This window comes from Macaca nemestrina, chromosome 16, assembly GCF_043159975.1.
Source record: "Macaca nemestrina isolate mMacNem1 chromosome 16, mMacNem.hap1, whole genome shotgun sequence".
In the NCBI taxonomy this organism is placed as follows: domain Eukaryota; kingdom Metazoa; phylum Chordata; class Mammalia; order Primates; family Cercopithecidae; genus Macaca; species Macaca nemestrina.
Window position 1 is genome coordinate 36321406 of NC_092140.1, and position 20024 is coordinate 36341429.

The window sequence follows — 20024 nt, forward strand, 5'->3', positions numbered from 1 at the left end:
TTAATTGATGACAATACACATTCATGATCATCAATCTCAAGTATACCATAGCCAGACTATCTTACTATTTTTTCTGGTCAAATCATTCTCTTTTCTTCTGTGATTATTTCAGACCTTTGCCATGCTCCTCAAACCTCTGATAAATTCTACCCTCCAGCATATGACTTCACTTTCTTACAGGAGAAATCAAATTCATTAGTCAGAAAACTTCCTCAACTTCCTGATCCCAAATGTGTCTGTCTTAGATCAGGCTTCTCAGTAGCTGAGCCTGACATAGAGATTTGAAGTTTGCAGTTCAGTGAGTTTTGGAAGTTAACATTTATGCATAGAAGCACTACTGCAGTCAAAGTTCAGAACACTTCCATCATCTCCAGGGATTTTCTTTTTATTTTTTGAGATGGAGTCTCACTCTGTTTTCCAGGCTGGAGTGCAGTGGTGTGTGATCTTAGCTCACTGCAGCTTCTACCTCCTGGGTTCAAGCAATTTCCCCACCTCAGCCTCCTGAGTAGCTGGGATTATAGGCACCAGCCACCATGTCCAGCTAATTTTTGTATTTTTAGTAGAGACAAGATTTCACCATGTTGGCCAGGCTGATCTCAAACTCCTGACCTCAGGTGATCCACCCGCGTTGGCCTCCCAAAGTGTTGGGGTTACAGGCATGAGCCACCGCGCCTGACCGGTTTTCTTATCCTCTGCTGATTCTATCCCTCCCTATAACCCTGGCTCTAGACAACCACAGATATATTTTCTGTCACTGTAGATTAGTTTTCATTTTCTAGAACTTCGTATAAATGTGATCATATTGTGAGTACTCTTTTTTTAAAAATCTGGTGTCTTTCCCTCAGCATAATTTGTGTTTATGTTGTTGTATATCAGTAATTCATTCCATTTTTTTGCTGATTTTATATACCTATATATGCACGTGTGTGTGTGTGTGTGTGTGTGTGTGTGTGTTCATTTTTCTTGGGTGCATACTAGGGAGTGGAATGGTTAAGTGGTTTTTCCTTTGATTTGCCAGAAGGACTCATAAGTCTCATAAGCAGTTTATACTCATGGCTAAGATTTATTACAACAAGGGATGCAGAGCAAGCAGCAAGAAAAAGATATGTGTTTGTGATGTATAGGGAGTTATGGCATAGGCTTCCTAGTTCTTTGTTGACTGAGCACACAAGACATGTTTTCTCTCTGACAGTGAACTGCAGAGAAATGTGTGTATTGTTTTTGCTCAGGTGAATTTTAGAATTCAAGACTTTTTGTGGGTTTGGTCACATAGACATATCTTGTTAGTCAGCCACAATAAGTGAAACTCAGGTACACATCGTAAAGCTTGATGTTTGTACATGCAGAGCAGTCTGATAGGCCAGGAGACATGGTCCATTGCTCCATGTGTTCATAACAAAATCATCAATCACTACCACAAAGAAAACTCTAAACATCCACATTCCCGAAGGTTGGCTAAGGATCAATCATGGTTTCCTTGGGGAAATATAAGCAGTAAGCCATCATGCCTGTGGCATTAACTTTTTCCTCAGCGTTGGCACAGTAAATGTACGTTTAGCTTTTTAAGAAACCAGAAAACTCTTTTCCAAAGTGGTTGTTCCAGTCTGTAGTCCCACCAGTAGTATATGACCAATCTAGTTGCTTCACATCTTTGAAACACATGGTATTAGCTTTTTAAATTTTAGTCAGTGTACTGAGTAGGGGTTTCCCACTGTGATTTTAGCTTGCTTTTCTCTAATGGCTAATAATGTGAAATCTTTTCATGTACCTTTTGCCATTCTTATTTTTTTGATGTGAAATGTCTGTTCAGATCTTGCCTCCTTATTTTTGTAATTGTCTTCTTATTACTGAATTGCCAGAGTTTCTCATATATTCTAAATACAAGTCTTTTGTCAGATGTCTGCATTCCAAATACATTTCTCCTATTCTGTGGCTTGTGTTTGGGGGAAGAATTGCCATTTTAATGATGTTGAATTTTCCAATCCATGAACATGGTATGTATCTCCATTTATTTAAGTCTTTAAATTTCACTCAGCAACACTTTTTTGTTTTCAGTGTGTAGGGCTTACACTTATTTTATTACTTTTATTTACAATTTTATATTTTTGATGTTATTGTAAATGCAGTTATTTTTGAAAATTTATTTTGCTTTGAGATGATTTCAGTATGAATGCGGTGTGTATGTGTTCGTGTGCACGTAAGTCTGTGTAATTTTATCACATGTGTAGGTCCATGTGACTCTTACCACAGTCTGGATATACAGTAGTTCCATCACAAGAATTCTCTGTGATATCCTTCATAACCTTTATAGTATCTTCCTTCCTCATCCTCTCCTTAGCTTCTGGCAACCACTGATGTGTTTAGCATTTATAATTTTACCATTTTAAGAATCTTATCCAGTGGAATTGTGTAGTATGTAATCATTTAACGATTGGCGCTTTTTTCCCCCACTCGGCAAAATGTCTTTGAGATTCACACACGTTGTTGTATATTGTTTGTTCCTTGCTGAGTAAGCATTTCATGGTATGGATGTACCATAGTTTGTTTAACCATTTACCCATTAAAGGATATCTCGGTCGTTTCTAGCTTTTGACTATTTTAAAAAGAAAGCTGTTACGAACATTCATATACTGGTTTTTGTGTGAACATAAGTTTTTATTTCTCTGGTATAAATGTCCAAGAGCATAATTGCTGGATTATATGGTAAGCACATATTTAGTTTTGTAGGAAATTGCTGTACTTTCTTCCAGGGTGGCTATACCATTTTACATGACCATCAACAATGTGTAAGTTTCTCCTCATCCCCATCAGCATTTGGTGTTGTCACTATTTATTTTAGCCATTCTGATAGGTGTGTACTGTATCTCATTTTAATTTGCATTTCCTGGTAACTAATGATGTTGAAATTCTTTTCATGTGCTTATTTGCCCTTTGTATATCTTCTATATTGATGTGTTTATTCCTATCTTTTGCACATTTTCTAATTAGATTCCTTGTTTGTTTTTACTGTTGACTTTTGAGAATTCTTTATATATTCTGAATACTCATCCTTTGTTGGATATGTGGTTTGCAGATATTTTCTCCCAGTCTGTGACTTCAATGCTATTATTTTTGAAATTACATTTTTCATTTGTTCATTCCTAGTATGTGGATATACTACTCTTTTTATATAGTAATCTTATATCCTGATTTTGTTAAATCTGCATACTATTTCTGGTAGCTTTTTTGCAGATTCCTTAAGATTCTTTACATGTTTTTTTTACAAGTAAAAACATTTCTTTTTTAGAAAATACTTCTTCTTGCCTTTTTCCCTTGGCTGGATAGGATATTTTCCTTGTACTAGGTAGGATATCCAGTACAATGTTGATGAGTTGCTGAGAGTAGACCTATTTGCCTGGATCACAATCTTAGAGGGAAAGCATTCAGTCTGTTACCACTTTAGCTGTGGTTATTTTGTAGGTACCCTTTATCAAGTTGAGAAAATTTCCTTCTATTCCTAACTTATACATTTTTTTTTCTGTCATGAATCAATACTGGATTTTTTGTCAAATTATTTTTCTGTGTTTGTTTGCAGTATAATATATTTTTTCTCTGTAGTGACAGTGATTACTTTTGCAGTGTTGCACCAACATTGTCCCTGGATTGAACCTCAGTTGGTCATAATATATTACTTTTTTATATATTGTTGGATTTGAATAGCTAATATTTGTAATATCTCTGGATATTTGGATAAGAGATGTTTGTAATATCTCTTATGCATATACTCATAAGTTATATGCCATGCCAGTTTAACTTTGATATATTTCTTATTTAACAAGAGTATTTTGTTTTGTTTTTTTCCAATTCTTTATGGAAGAAGAGTTGAATTTTTGGGACCAAGTTTTTTTGGTACTTGTGGTATCATTTTGTTTATCTTAGATACTTCCTAGACATACTTTAATTATTGGAACTTGAATTTCTAAAATATCTTAAAACAGCTTTTTATATTTATAATGTAAATGTTGATCTTGAAATTGTAGTTGCTGTCTGATGAATAAAATATTGGGCATAAAAGAGAAACTGTTTAGTCTTAACAAATTACCAAGCACATGATTTTTAGCCTTTATCAATACTGATAGATGAGAGAGAGCTTAGGGAAGCATCTACAGTTTACTTGGCATTACTGTTATTTGAATGAGAATGAAATCGGTTGATGAAAATTAAGTTTTTTGGGGGGAGACCCTCATTTCTGTGTAAACTTCTATATGTACTTATAAAAGTATTCAAAATGCAATCTAATGTTTGTAGTAGGTCACTGAGACTCTACAGTATATCTGGTGTCTCTTAGGAAGGCATCAAATGAACTTCTTTGATCCAGAACTCTAGCAGTTAAGCTTTGTTGAGTCTATTCCTGTCATGACGATAAGAGAATATTTCTAGGTTTTTTTGCCCATCCCTTTCAAGTGCTTGTCAGATTGGTTGGTTATTGCTGCATTACTCAAAAAATAGTGAGGTATAGAAAAGGGGACTAGAACTTGGGTCCATAGACTTAGACTGTCTCTGCTGTGTCATATAAGGTGTCTTCTGCAAGTCAGTTAGCCTGTCTAATCTTTACTTTTATTTAAAATGGGACTTGATGATAGAAAAGAGTGTGAAATGGAAATACTCTGTTTTGTATTTCAGTCTGAAAACTTGGAGAATACAGTAATCATACCAGATATCAAACTACATAGCAATCCTTCTGCTTTCAATATTTACTGTAATGTACGCCATTGCGTTCTGGAATGGCAGAAAAAGGAAATATCGTTGGCAGCTGCATCTAAGAACTCTGTGCAGAGTGGAGAATCAGATAGTGATGAAGAAGAGGAATCCAAAGAGCCCCCTATCAAGCTTCCAAAGGTAAGCCACTGAGTTCTATTAATATTTAGATGTATAACCTGCAGGTGTTCTGGCTGTAATGCATATATATGCATTGTTAAAATACCTTGCTTTATGTAAAATTACATGCTAAAGATAACATGGCTTATGGGCAAAAATAGATTTGGAGCAGAAAAGGAAAACTCTGCAACTATATCTAAGGTGCTAACAAAGTCAATAATTGATAATTCACTGGAAAGCGCAGGAAGGGAGATGAGTGGATTGGAGTCTGTTACAGGGGCAATTAAAAAATGTACAAAAAAATGTACAAAATGCTGGTATAGAGGCATGGAACCATGGCAGATGGAAGTAGAGCTCTGAGCCAGTGGGCTGAGAGTAAGGTGGACACAAGAAAAAGCCAAGAGCCCTGGAAAGCGGGGAGGTGCTCCTCGCCTGGGATGCAGGTATGCAGTTTTATTTCTCTTGAAATAGAACTACAAAGCCTCTCAGCTGTGTGGTAGCTAGGCTGAGAGCCTTTTCCTTTCTGCCTAAGCTTATAATTGTACTCTTGATATTGTGGCTTCCTTTGATTAGGGGAAAAAAAAAAAATCACATATGAACCAACTTAACTTTTGCATTATTCTGATATTACTCCCTTATTTACCAGGAGCATATAAGCTAGTTGGTATTTCTACAATAGAAACACGTATTGTAGGCCGGACGCAGTGGCTCACACCTGTAATACCAGCACTTTGGGAGGCCGAGGTGGGTGGGTCACCTGAGGTCAGGAGTTTGAGAACAGCATGGCCAACATGGTGAAACCCTGTCTCTACTAAAAATACAAAAATTAGCCTGGTGTTGTGGCGGGCGCCTGTAATCCCAGCTACTCAGAGGCTGAGGCAGGAAAATTACTTGAACCCGGGAGGCGGAGGTTGCAGTGAGCTGAGATCATGCCATTGCACTCCAACCTGGGTGACAAAGTGAGACTGTCTCAAAAAAAAAAAAAAAAAAAAAAGAAACCTGTGTTTCTTTTTGTACTCTGTTCTGTTTAAGCATTGGTATATTTAAGACTGGAAGGTTATTTTATGTATTTAATATATTTTTTTCTATATAGTAGGTATAGTTAATATTTATAACAAAAGAATAGGTGAAAATATAGACATTTTTAAATGGTGCCTTTATGTGACTTATGCATGTTGCTTTTTTTCTAAACAGAGATACTCAAAATGATTTTATAATTATAAGTGATTTATGTACTATTGCCTTTTTACTAAACTGATAACCTTAAAATTATGCCTTGAAAACTTACACATTTCCACAAGGGATTGTGTAAATATTTTTTATGACTTGGAAATAGCAGCATAAATGGAACCTGGTCTGAGTTCTTTTGCACATTTTATGGTGGCTGTTCCTAAGTATACCACCATCCTTAATCATATTGTCAGGTTCTTCTCACCTTATTCTTGGCACATGGCTTGCTTCATATTTCATAGAGTAATAAAGGTTTTGTCAGCTTACTCAGCTCTTGATCAGCCATCTTCACATGTCCTTTTTGCCTCCTGTTTTAGAGTTGAGACCCTTTTCTTTTTCTTATTTCCTTTGTCTGCAACATCCTAATTGCTACTCTAATAGCCCCTTCCTTCCTTCCTTCCTTCCTTCCTTCCTTCCTTCCTTCCTTCCTTCCTTCCTTCCTTCCTCCCTTCCTCCCTTCCTCCCTTCCTCCCTTCCTCCCTTCCTTCCCTTCCTTCCCTTCCTTCCCTTCCTTCCCTTCCTTCCCTCCCCTCCCTCCCTTCCCTCCCTTCCCTCCCTTCCCTCCCTTTCCTCCCTTTCCTTCCTTTTCTTTCTTTCTTTGATGGAGTTGTGCTTTTGCTGTCCAGGCTGGAGTGCAATGGCATGATCTTGGCTCACTGAACCTCTGCCTCCTGAGTTCCAGCAATTCTCCTGCCTCAGCCTCCTGAGTAGCTGGGATTACAGGCATGTGCCACCACGCCTGGCTAATTTTGTATTTTTAGTAGAGATGGGGTTTCTCCATGTTGGTCAGGCTGGTCTCGAACTCTGGACCTCAGGTAATCCACCCACCTCGGCCTCCCAAAGTGCTGGGATTACAGGTGTGAGCCAACACACCCGGCCAAAAGCTTCTTTCTTTAACCTAAAACAAACATGTTTATCTTCACTATGGGAGCCCCTCTAGGTAGAAATTATGGTCTCTAATTGTAATTTCTTATGCTTAACTAGGAGAGATTGAGATAAAAAAACATAGTTGAGTTAGGACGTAAGGCTGCAGGACTTGTATAATTTACTTTTTAGTTAGAATACCAATTCTGTGTATGTGTGAGTCACACTGTATTATAGTAATTGTGCTACTGAAGTTCAGTATTGTGAGAGAAAACAAAAGCCTGGATAAATTGTTTATGTAGGTATGCAGGTTTTGAATAGTAAACTGTAGTTCAAATTAAATTGCATAAACAAGAACAATGGATTCTTAGGCTGTTTTAAAACATCAGGATTGGTGAGTATTAAATAAAATATCAGGCATTCTTAAGATAACCTTTTGCAGCATAATTAACAGAGTCAAAGGGGGATCTTTCAAAGAAAATTAAAGAAGATCAGATAGCCCAAGTGATTAATACTGAATTTTCCACCAAGTACTGACCTGTCTGCAAACAGGGTTAACATGGGTTATGGAGCCAAACTGCTGGGGTTCAAACACCATTAAAATTACTAGCTATGTGACACTGGAAGTTATTTGACACATCCATGCCTCAGTTTTGTCATCTATAAATTGGGGGTTGCATCTACCTCATAGGGTTGTAGTGACAATTTAAATGAATTAATGGATGTTGAGTGCATGAGAGAACAGTACCTGGCAAAAAGAAGTGCTCAGTAAATGATATATATAGTTATAAGTGTCAGGTTAGGTGCAAACAAGAAAATGTGTAGGTGCAAATGAATTTGAGAGGAACTCGTCAGTTTATTAAAAAAATTATGCAAGCAAATGAAACTTCTAGAGAATCAGTGCAATCACCTGATGAATGAGAGATGAAGAGAAAGGAAGAAGTGATGAGATGCCTTCATGCAGAGGCAAGCAGATGCTATGGGTGGGGAGTGAAACTTTCAGGTGATATTTTTTGGCAGTCATTTCCATGACATGAAGGATTGACACTGAGGACAAAATTAGTCTCGTAAGGTTTGAGGTGATGGGATTTGAAGGCAAGTGGGAAATGTTGGTATTTTTGTTTTCCTTTTGATCATCTCTGTGCCTCAGCCTCAAATGCTGCTGTCTAGTATCCTAGTTTGCTTCCTTTCTTTGTTCCTCTGTTGCTCCTAAGCATGTGGCTGTCCCATTCCTTCTCACATGAGGTTTCTGTCTCTCCTACTCTTTTTTTTTTCTTAACATGATTAAGACAGTTTTTAATCTGTTGTTGAAGTGTTGTTGTAATACAGTTTTATTTTTCCCATTCTTGAGTTTTAAAATTTAGTTATTAATAAATTGAGTTTGACTGTTATATAGATATTGTCACCCTTTTTTTGCTTTTTGCATTTGTTTTTGTGTTTTGCGGATCAGTAATCATTGATATATTTAAAGGAGCTTTCTATTCCCTGAATGCTTCTGGAACATTAAGTTTTTTACCCAGCTCAAACTGTCAGTAAACTCTACATCCTCTAAAACTTTACAGATTTTACACCTACATAATTTTTATTATTTTTATTTTTGTTTTTATTTTCATTTTGAGACAGAGTCAGGCTCTATCATCAGGGCTGGAGTGCAGTGGCATGATCTCAGCTCACTGTAACTTCTGCGTCCTGGACTCAAGCGATCATCCCACCTTACCCTCCCATGTAGCTGGGACTGCAGGCGTTTGCCACCACCCCAGGCTACTTTTTGTATTTTTAGTAGAGATGGGGTTTTGCCACATGGCCTAGGCTGGTCTCGAACTCTTGAGCTCAAGCAATCTGACCGCCTCAGCCTCCCAAAGTACTGGGATTACAGGCATGAGTCACCATGCCCAGTGCATAATTTTTAAATAGTAACAAACACTTAGAATTCATATTTCCCATCTGAACCCATTTGAAGCCAGTCATGCCACATTATTAAAGGATTTAGACTTACATAGGATCATTTCTTTCTTAATTCAGTATATATTTTTTGAATTTGTAGCCAGCATTGTATTAGGTCCTGAGAACAAAAGGATGAAACATAATTCCTGCCCTCAAGAAAGCATTGTCTTGTAGGGATAAGAACCAGGTCAATAAATATTCTCTAGTGCCTTAAGGATTGATAGGGAGTGCTAGATATAGTGGAACACGTTAGAGAAAGGACTCAACACTGGCTGAGATAGAGCAAGAGAGACAGCAGGAAGCTAAATCATGAAGGGCCTTATGTGCCATGTATTTCAGATGTTATCTCGTGATTAGTAAATATTGAAGATTTTAAGCAAAAGAATATCATCAGACTTGCGTGATTGCATCGGACTCACTACCCTTTAGTTATGGATATGCCTTACTAAGACTGGAGTAACTTTGTAAGTTTACTCCTGTTAGTAAAGCATATCCATAACTAAAGAGTGGTGCGTGAGACTGGAGACAGAGGAACCATTTAGGCAATTATTGCAGTTGTCTAGAGAGTGTTAATGAGGGTTGGAATTATGGTAGTGACATGTTTTGAATCTAAGAAATGTTAAGCAGAATTGACAGGAATTAGTAATAAATTGGCTCTAAAGGCTGAAAAAGAAGGCAGAATATAAAGTTATTCTTTTTTTTTTTTTTTTTTGAGACGGAGTCTTGCTCTGTCGCCCAGGCTGGAGTGCAGTGGCCGGATCTCAGCTCACTGCAAGCTCCGCCCCCCAGGTTCACGCCATTCTCCTGCCTCAGCCTCCCGAGTAGCTGGGACTATAGGCGCCCGCCACCTCGCCCGGCTAGTTTTTTGTATTTTTTAGTAGAGACTGGGTTTCACCGTGTTAGCCAGGATGGTCTCGATCTCCTGACCTCGTGATCCGCCCGTCTCGGCCTCCCAAAGTGCTGGGATTACAGGCGTGAGCCACCGCGCCCGGCCTATAAAGTTATTCTTTAAGGTTCTGTGTGTTGAGGTTGTTGACTGAAAGAGGGAAAACTGGATGAGGAACAGTGCTTGGCTGAAATGATGATCAAGTTTAGTTCTGCACATGCTGATTTTGAATTAAATGTCAGGGGTCCAGTGTGTGCTATGTAGGGCTGAAGTTCGAAAAATAATTGCCAGCTAGAAATATAGATTTGGGAGTTATCACTATGTAGGCACAAGTTCAAACAAATTTCTATGAGAGATGGGAGGGAGTGGGATCAAGAACATTGAAAAAATAGCTTTGAAAAGTTGAAAAGTTTTGAAAAGTTCTCTTCCTCTGAGTGTGAAGAGAAGGGAAGATGGTAGTAGTCATAGATAAGTGTGTTTTTTAGACAAGGAACTCAGAAACTTCACACTCATACTTTTTTTTTTTTCCCTGAGATGGAGTTTCACTCTGCTTGCCCAGGCTGAAGTGCAATGGCACGATCTTGGCTCACTGCAGCCTCCACCTCCTGGGTTCAAGTGATTCTCCTGCCTCAGCTTCCCAAGTAGCTGGGATTACAGGCATGCGCCACCATGCCTGGCTACTTTTGTATTTTTCGTAGATAAGGGGTTTCTCCATGTTGGTCAGGCTGGTTTGCAACCCCTGACCTCAGGTGATTCACCCACCTTGGCCTCTCAAACTACTGGGATTACAGGCGTGAGCCACCGCACCCGGCCCCACATTCAGAATTCTCTGCCTTAGCCTTCTCGTCCTCTCCCTCTGCTGCTGCCTCTTCCCCCTCCCTTTTCCTCTGTCTCTAGAGTTTTAAATTTTTTATTACTTGTAGATATTATCACTGTACCAAATATTTGCTTTATACAAACAATTTTACAAGGCAGTATACTTCACTCTGTGGTAATATGTAAATATAATTTTGATTTCCTTTTGACCTTTTTCAAATATATAAGTATTGGAAGTGATTTTAGGACTTTTAACTGAACAAGATACAATTTTTAAGGGTAAAGAGTTAATTATTAAATCCAAATGTGATGTAACTAAACTTTTATGATCACACTTATTCATGAAATAATAAAGTCACATTTGGAAATACATGGTTTGAGATGGGCAAAATAAAACCTTGAAATTATGTATCATTTTATATCATTTTTCTTTGGCCAAATATATTTTTATCTTACTTTCCTAGCATATTAGACTGGCTATATCAGGTAATTATTTCGGCTTTATGTTTATCTTTCAAATATAATAGATAACCTTCAAAATTTAATTATTTGAGAGCAGCAGTAAAGATAAAATTCAGTAAATTTACAAAAGACTTTTCTGAAGAGAAGTGCGAAACCGTGTGTTGGGTAATTAGTTATAGTTCGTTATCGAAAGTATTGAAGCTTCTTGTGTTCTTTTATTGTTGTAATTATTATTTTTCATAAGTGTCACGTTTATTTATTTTGCTAATTGTACGTATTTATTGTAGATAATTTGAAAAATCAGAACATTTTTCTAAAGAAGAATGAAAAATCAGAAGTAATATTTGAAATCCTGTTAACCAAAATATACCCCTATATAAATATTTTTCTTTTGTCATTTTTTCTAGGTACACATTAAAATATGTTTTTTATACACAAATGAAATAATACTATATTGACAGGACTATATTTTTTCTGCTTATGCTTCCTTCCTGATACTGAAGGAGGGAGAAATATATGTTTTCACTGACTATAAGACTTCTGTTTTAAAGTCTACTTTCAAAGTTCAAACTTTTGGTAAATTATTTTGTACTTAGCCAAACAGCAGAAAAAAACTTATTTAAAAACTTGTCTGGTAACTGTGTGCAATAATCCATAGCTAAATATTAAAACTTCTTTAATAGTTGCAGAACGTGAGGTTGATTTTTGTTGTATATTGAATATATATTCCTATTCTGAAAATGAATGTTTTCCCATTTGTTAAACAAAAAGTCTACAATGAACCAAGATGTAGATAATTAGTGAGACTTCCACAGTGTTTAACCCAGACAGATGAAGAGTTCTCTATCATGATCATTGTGACCAAAGTTTTATGGGCCAGTCTCACTAAAACTGGCTGGCTCTGTTTCTAGGCAGCCTACCCGAGTTGCCTATTGCCATTCACTTATTATTACACCTTAAACTTACCAGAGAGATCAAGAACCTGTTCATTAGGTAGACTTACTGTTTCTGGCAAGGTTCAGTAATTCCTTTGTCACTATAATAAATGAACCTTAGCCAAAAATGTCATCTGTGAAGAATCCTCTTGGAGTTATGAAAAATCATGGTTGGTAGCAGAGTAAGCAATCTGAAAGAATAGCAGAATATAGTAGTCTTCTATTGGCTTGAGAATAGAGCACCACATTTTGTACTTTGGAGATCTTTGACTTCAGATTTCTCTTTCCTGTAAGTACATAAGCAGATACAAACCTTGGACAGCATGTTTTTATTTTCTAGTCCATTCCAGGAAAAGAAACTATATCAAATGTAAAAGTTTCATCACTTAATGTGTTTAATCAATTGAAACTCGCTATGCAAGTTCTTCTGTAATATTAGTTATAATCAAGTCTGTTAGGATTTTATATAACTTCTCTAAAGATAGTCCTCCTAGTCATTTGACTTCTCAGCTATAGCTGTTGTTTCCAGAAAACTTGTAAATGTTAATCAGAACTACAGTTGACTTACCTTCAGCTGATTTACCTCTTGTCTAGAAAATGTGTTTCTGAGATGCAGTGGTTTTTAGCAAACAACTTAGTGAATAATTCAACAAATATTTAATGTATGCCTACCATATGCTAGGTAATTGGCTAGGCATGAGAGGTATTAAGCCATTTAAGACATGTTCCGTGTGTATTGGAAGATCACAGTATAGTTGGGAAAATGAAAACAAAAATAGTTACACTATAATGTAATAAATGCTGTAACAGAGGTCTGTATTGAGTATGAATTATATACATGACTAATTTACCCTGTTAGATTATAAAGTCTTAGAGGACAGGGTCTAGTATACCTTCATATTTCCTAAAGTGAGTTTGCACAATGTGAGTGCTTAGGAGGTATTTATGTAATATGTGAATTAATGCAAAAATATCAGCAGAGAGATTCTTCCACTGTTGTGTTCAATAGAATTAATGGTTTCAGGAGTTTCTACTAATTAGTCTTATTTTGATTTTTCTGTTACTTCTCCAAACAATTTACTTAATACTTCCTGAACTGGTTCTCAGAATGTTGACATTGCCTAAGAAATGGAATTTGTCTTTTATCAGTCTTGTGAAGGTATATCCTTAACTCATTCTTTGCAATTTGCTCTCTCAATCTTTAGTAACAGATTTATCTCTTTTGCTGGATATAGAGTCTGATTTTTCTTGCACCTGATGAGGAATGGTAAGATAATTAAAGGAAAAGTACCAGTGATATTTTTAGCTAAGCCGTTTTAAATTGTTTTGTGATCATCCTACAAGAAGGGATATCACCTATAAATAATAATATAGGGATTGTACCATTATAGAAAAGGCTAAGATGAAAAGCTCCTTATAAAATCTTTTTACTGTATGTGCTATGTTGACTTTATTTTTGGTTGTAGGTAACAATTAACATGACTTTTGACAAAAAGAGTACTGAGTTTTCCTTGAGTACAACCAAATGAACTTTGCAAATTAATACAGTTTATTCTGAGTGAATGCAATCTAGTCTCTAGTTCATTGTTATAAGCCATTTTCATGATGTTTTATATGGCTCCATTATATACATATACATATACATTATCATTTGCTGTGGAAGTAACTTGTACCAACTAAACTGCTTAGAAAGTGTTACTAGCTTACCTGTCATAAAGTATATATATTTTTTCCTTTTAAATAGATTATTGAAGTTGGCCTTTGTGAAGTTTTTGAATTGATCAAGGAGACACGATTTTCTCACCCATCCCTGTGTCTCAGGAGTCTCCAAGCCCTGCTCAACGTGCTGCAGGGCCAGCAGCCAGAAGGCCTCCAGTCTGAGCCACCCGAGGTCCTAGGTAAGAGCCAAGACTCATTCAGTGAAGCATTTAAAAGTGAATATAGTTAATAATAGAGTATTATACACTTCAAATTGTTAAGAGAATATTTCTAAAGTTCTCACTACAGAAAATGTTAAGTACTTGAGGTGATAGATGTTAATTAGTCCACATTTTATTCATGAATCACTTTATATCCTATAAATTTATACAATTATAAATTGTCAATTTGCAATTTTTAAAAAGTGAAGAGCTTCTTTTATGAAGCACACACAATAGCCTATAATGTAGTCTTTATTTAATTGTGGTATGGAAACAGCAGGGGTATAAGTTTTAGAGTATTTTTTTCTGTGTTCCTCTGAAGTTATGGTTTAAGAGTTGAAGTTCATGCACACACATTTCTCAATTAGCATGATGAAGCAGGGGACAAACAAAACATAAATCCCTGAAATCCAGAAATAATCCTCAAACCTTAACGTCACTATTAAATTAAATCGTTCTTATTAAACTTTTGGCCAAAATAGCTAACATTCACTTTCTCTAACTTGTTACTCTCAATAGTTTTGAAAAACAGGGAAAAGGAAATAAATGCCACAAACCCAAAACAGTACAATTAGTTTCTAAATTGAGGGGACATTTTTTTTTGTATTCATCATAAATAAAAATCTATTTGTGTTATGGATTAAACTTCTGACTTAGCAGCTTTCATTAAGTAAATAAAATGTTTGCTTTTCTTAAAGTGTGTTCCGATTCTTGCCTTTCATATCAGTGACCTAGGCTTAACATGTAATACTTTAAATAAGATAGGAGCTTTTACTCAAAAGGTATCAAGGAATAGAAATATAGATGGAAGCATAATTTTTAGCTTGTTAATTGCTTTTTTTCTCCGATGCTAACTATGTGTCTTTAAACTGTCTAAAGTTTTCTAGATCCTTCTAGTATTATAGGAAAATTCTCTGAAGTACTAGATCTGTGGTTCTCATTATGTGGTTCTCAATTCGCATTAGCATGTCTCAGAGTTATCGGGGCCTTCCCTATGGTGTTTCTGATTCCATAGACTTGGGGTGGGGCCCAAGAATTTGTATTTGGAGTAAGTTTCTTGGTGATGCAGATGCTGGTTTGGGGACTACATTCTGGTTTAGACTAAAGCTTGGTCCTTTTTTTTCTACTTGGCTGTTTGGATTTTGTAGGACCCACCTGTGAGAACCAAATTGCATGAACCTAACTACATGTCAGATTTTTCTTTTTTTTGGTCGCATGTGGTGATTCAGTTTTTGTGTTTGACTTGTTTGTTGGTTGGTTGGTTGGTTTTAATGGGAGGGAGGATGCTGGTCATTAAAACAAGCTGAGGATTTTTTAAACCATCCCCCTCACATACACAGTTATTAAAAGCTATTATCAAATAAAAGCTGTCATGTTGACAAGCAGGCGCCGTGTTGGTTATTGTTAAGATAACACCATTGATCATATTAATATTGTGAAGTGCTGCTTGACTGGACAGCATTTTACTGAAGATTTGACTTATTTTATTTAACAATATTTTGCTGGGTTTTCTTGGCTTTGGTTTTGTCAGTTAGCAAATAATTGGAATGTTAAAATACCCACTAAGACTTGCATGTCATATTTCCTCCTTTGAACATGTTATTTTTCTCCTCCTAAGTCTTCTACCATTCTCATGTCTTATGTCAATTGTTAAATACTTTTCCTTCGTATCCGTTCTGTATATACTTTCTTTCCTTTATTCTTTTAAAACTAGACTTGTTCTTAATACTAGCTTTGAAATATAATGTGTGCTTTAGTCTTACTGTCTTGCATCAAAACTTTCACATTGGCTGGGTGTGGTGGCTCACGCCTGTAATCCCAGCACTTTGGGAGGCTGAAGCAGGAGGATAACTTAAGGCTGAGAGTTTGGGACCAGTCTGGGCAACTTAGACCCCTATCTCTGCAAAAAAAAAAAAATTTGGTCATGGCAATGAGTGCTACTCAAGAGGCTAAGGTGGGAGGACCGCTTGAGCCCAGGAGTCTGAGGCTACAATGGGCTGTGATTGTGCTACTGCACTGCACTCTAGCTGGGTGACAGAATGAGACCTCATCTCTACCAAAAAAAAAAACCCCGAAAAAAATCCCACAAAACCCAAAAACTTTTCACCTTATTAATCTGTTTGTTTTTATTTTCTTGTTAAAAGTTTCTAATTCTGCTGTGCTGTCTTTCGTCTGTCTTCCATCCTTTCAGTGTTTACTGCTGATCTCATCACTGCTTTGGCTTATTTTTCTATGTAAGGGATTTCTTATCACTTCATATTTTCTATTTTGTTAAATTAGCTCAAAGATAAAAGCACTGATTTGGTTCTTTTATAATAAATTTCTGTTGAAACTTGCCTCTCCTCCTTTTTTTAATCTAATATCCCAATCTTACTGGTTATTCTTTTTTTCCCCATTTGGTTATTTTCATGTTATTCATGAAAATATGTGTATATTTATGTAACTCTTACTGTAGAATATCTTGATGATTAGTATACACCAAGCCTCTTCTCTTTGCAAATAGATTTTGATTTTTAAATTATTTATTTAAAAATGTATTCCCTTCTGTTTAGTTAGATTATATTCTCAAGTATTCACTGAAATGTAATAGCACCCCCTTTGTTATGTGCTAAGAATGTATGATACCATTGCTGTTATTATGGAACTTAGCATCAGATATGTGTGTAATTACAAGTGTGGATAAATTGTATGGAGGAAAGTAGAAGGAGTTCTGAGAGTCCTTTTTTGTTTTTTGAAACAGAGTCTCGCTCTGTTGCCCAGGCTGGAATGCAGTGGTGTGATCTTGGCTCATTGCAACCTCCACCTCCCGGGTTCAAGCTATTCTCCTGCCTCAGCTTCTTGAGTACCTTGGACTACAGGAGCATGCCACCATGCCCAGCTAATCATTGTATTTTTAGCAGAGACAGGGTTTCACTGTGTTGGCCAGGCTGGTCTTGAACTCCTGACCTCAGGCAATTTGCCTGCCTTGGCCTCCCAAAGTGGTAGGATTACAGTCATGAGCCTCTGCACCTGGCCGTGATTCCTTTTTTAACTTAAAAAATTTTTTATTTACTTATCTTTAGGGACAGGATCTCACTATATTGCCCAGGGTAGACTCAAACCCTGGACTCAAGTGATCCTCCTGCCTCCACCTCCCAAGTAGCTGTGACTATAGGTATACACTGCTGCACCCAGCTCCCTAAAAGCCTCCCTGAAGATGCAACATTTGAGATTTAGAGGGTGAATAGGAGGGAGTGAACTAGATTGTAAGTGCTCCAGGTAGAAATAACAGCATGCAATAAGGCTCTGAGTCAAAAGGAGAATGCATGAAAAGAAGAGCAATATGGCTAGAATGTGGAGAGTGAAGGGAACAGTCTTGTGACAGGTGAGGAAAGAGGCAGGGACATGTGGAGCTTTACATGCCATGTTAAAGAATTTGATTATTGGGCTAGGAGGAATGGAAGGTCATTCTGTATTTCATTACGCTAAGAATATTGTTTTTAAAATAGCCTGTTTTCTTAAATTATTTGCTTAAATTATTGACTGTTTTCTTTCCCTGGAATCTTAACCTTTTTGAAAGGGTAGAGACTTTCTTTGTCATGTTTGCCAATACCCTAATGTAGAGTAGTTGCTAATGTGCGAGAGTTCAGTAAATATTTGCTGAATAATCAACAGATGTACTCGCTGAAGGGTAATAATTGGAGGAAGGATGGGTAGATGGAAATATGGACAAACAGGGGTAGATGAAAGGATGGAAGGAAGGATAGCTGGAGGAAAAGGTAGAGGAAAGGATAAATGGAAAAAAAATGAAAGTATAGGATGTGTACAGACAAGTGAAGAGAGGAAGGGAGAAAGAAAAGAAGGAAGAGGAAGACAGAAGGGAGGAAGGAATTAACAAAAGAGTGAAAGAATTTTAGGTAGACAATTAGATGTTTGGTTTGAAATTCTCCCTATTGGGGCAATAGCGAATGGTAAGAGATAATTTCTTAACACTTTTTAGTCAAAGAGATGATGATAGCATGGATTGGAAAGATGGTGATGAGATAGAGAAAAGTGGTTATCAGTTAGGATGTAAAATAAACAGGGCTTAATTTGGGATTAGCTGTGGAAGATGAGGGATTGGTAGGGGCTCCCTAGGTTTCTGTAAGTTACCAGATAACCCACAGGTGGCATTTTAGTTTTTAGAGAATTGCAGTACATTACTCCTCTTTCTCTTGTTCTCCTCCCTCTCTCCCTTCCCTTTCCCTCTCTTCATCTTTCTCAGTTTTCTGACTCTCTTTTTCTCTCTCCATCTGATTATTCACTCTGTAAGGATTTTTAGATCTCTCTTCTATGGAAGAAATACCCAGATGTCTGTTGATTGAATCTTGGATGGAGGTGTTCAGGGAATTTTGTGTGGAGACCTCTGCTGGTTTTAAAACATTTGTGTGTGTGTGTGTGTGTGTGTGTTTCATCTTCACCACTAAATGACTTTATGATTTAGGAAAAATCTTTTGACTACCCTGTATCTCAATTTCATTGTTAAAGGAGGAGAATATCTGTCCTATTGACTTGGAGGTTTTTCTAGGGTATAAATGAATTACATCCTCTCTAAGTGTGAATTGCTATTATGTTAATGATGTAGCCAATTTTATATTAAAGCACATTATGGCATATGCTTTATGTTTCTGTTACTTTGAGAATATATACATAATTTCCTGGACACTTAACATCTTAAGAAGCCTCCTAATCTAAAAGGTAAAATAAGTATGATGAGTAGTCTGTTACTTGATAGGATGAGTTTCTTGAATATGTGAATGTCTCTAGGCAAGCTTGTCTTTTTACTAAGAAAAACAAGGAGTTGAACCGAATGTTCTTTAAGGCCCTTGTTACATAAATATTTCAACTTTTGGGGAAAAGAGTAACTGGAAAGAAACTAATGCAAAGTAATTGTTCTAGATTCCTTAAATTTTGTTTATAATGAGACTAAAAATAAATAAATATAGGCATATAATGTTCTGTATGTTGGATGAATATAATTGAATTCTATTTATCCACAGAGTCTCTCTTCCAGCTTCTTTTGGAAATCACTGTTCGAAGTACTGGGATGAATGATAGCACAGGACAGTCCTTAACAGCACTTTCCTGCGCTTGCCTCTTTAGTCTGGTGGCTTCTTGGGGAGAAACAGGAAGGACACTTCAGGCCATCTCTGCTATCCTCACCAACAATGGAAGCCATGCTTGCCAAACTATTCAGGTATTTCATATTTATGTCTGCTTAGAAATTTGTAAGATGACAAGTTACAGTTTCATCTCAATTTCTGTCAATAGGAATTCTGCTTTTTCACACTCATTACAGTAACTTGATCTAAGATTGATACATAAGTAATCTACAGTATTTCAATTACATGATATGTATGTTTAACTCTGAAGCTTTAAATATAATAAAATGAATTTTGGCCAGACCTCTTAAATCTTTAAGCTGGTCTTTGCCTTAACACTGTAGCCTTCTCTTTCCTTGCTGTTGTCTTGCTCTCTGCGTTCTCCCCTCTTCCCATCTTTCCCTGAATTTTTTAGAATGGAATTCATTCTTAGTTTTAAATATCTTTTCTCTGTTGAAAGAAAAAGATATGGTATCCATGTGATATATTTTTGATTGGTTGATTATATGATTTTTAATGAGTTGATTTGTTTCTGAGTTGCTTCAGCTATGTATAAAACATTTTAGGCTTTTAATATTCAGTTGTGGAACAGACAAGCTCGTCACCATTTTAGTAGTGGGAAAAATAATCCTTCTTATAGGCAAACTTGACTTAATTATTTGGGAAGGCTCTGGAAATTGAGAAAGAAGTTAAGATTTTAAGACCTGACTGTCTACTCTTCTCTGGCCCCTTGGGCAACCCCAGAGCATGTGGAAGGGCTGCCCCAATCCTGTTATTAGCAGACCAAAGATAGCAAAAGGAGTATATTGGTCATTTTCTGTCTTATTCAGTGATCTTGAACTCCCCTTGTCAAACAAGAGCCATTCCCTTACTCTGGATTTCTGCTCTTTTCTTCCTTTCTGCCTTGCTTGGAATCCTTTTGTCCCTTTTTATGGTCCTTAATTATTTTGAAGTTGCTCTAATACAACTGTGGTTTTCAAGCTGTGTTCTG

At 36.6% G+C, this 20024-nt stretch overlaps 1 protein-coding gene across 16 annotated transcripts in view; it reads left to right on the forward strand.

Annotated features, from left to right (window-relative positions):
• Positions 1–20024, forward strand: part of LOC105481778 (MYC binding protein 2) — a 285288-nt gene that overhangs the window by 35986 nt on the left and 229278 nt on the right. For all 16 annotated transcript variants that reach the window (XM_071081184.1, XM_071081186.1, XM_071081190.1 and 13 more), the window contains exons 3-5: positions 4663–4878; positions 13739–13892; positions 18932–19128. In XM_071081184.1, coding sequence (XP_070937285.1) covers positions 4663–4878; positions 13739–13892; positions 18932–19128 — 567 coding nt within the window. The remainder of the gene's footprint in view (positions 1–4662; positions 4879–13738; positions 13893–18931; positions 19129–20024) is intronic.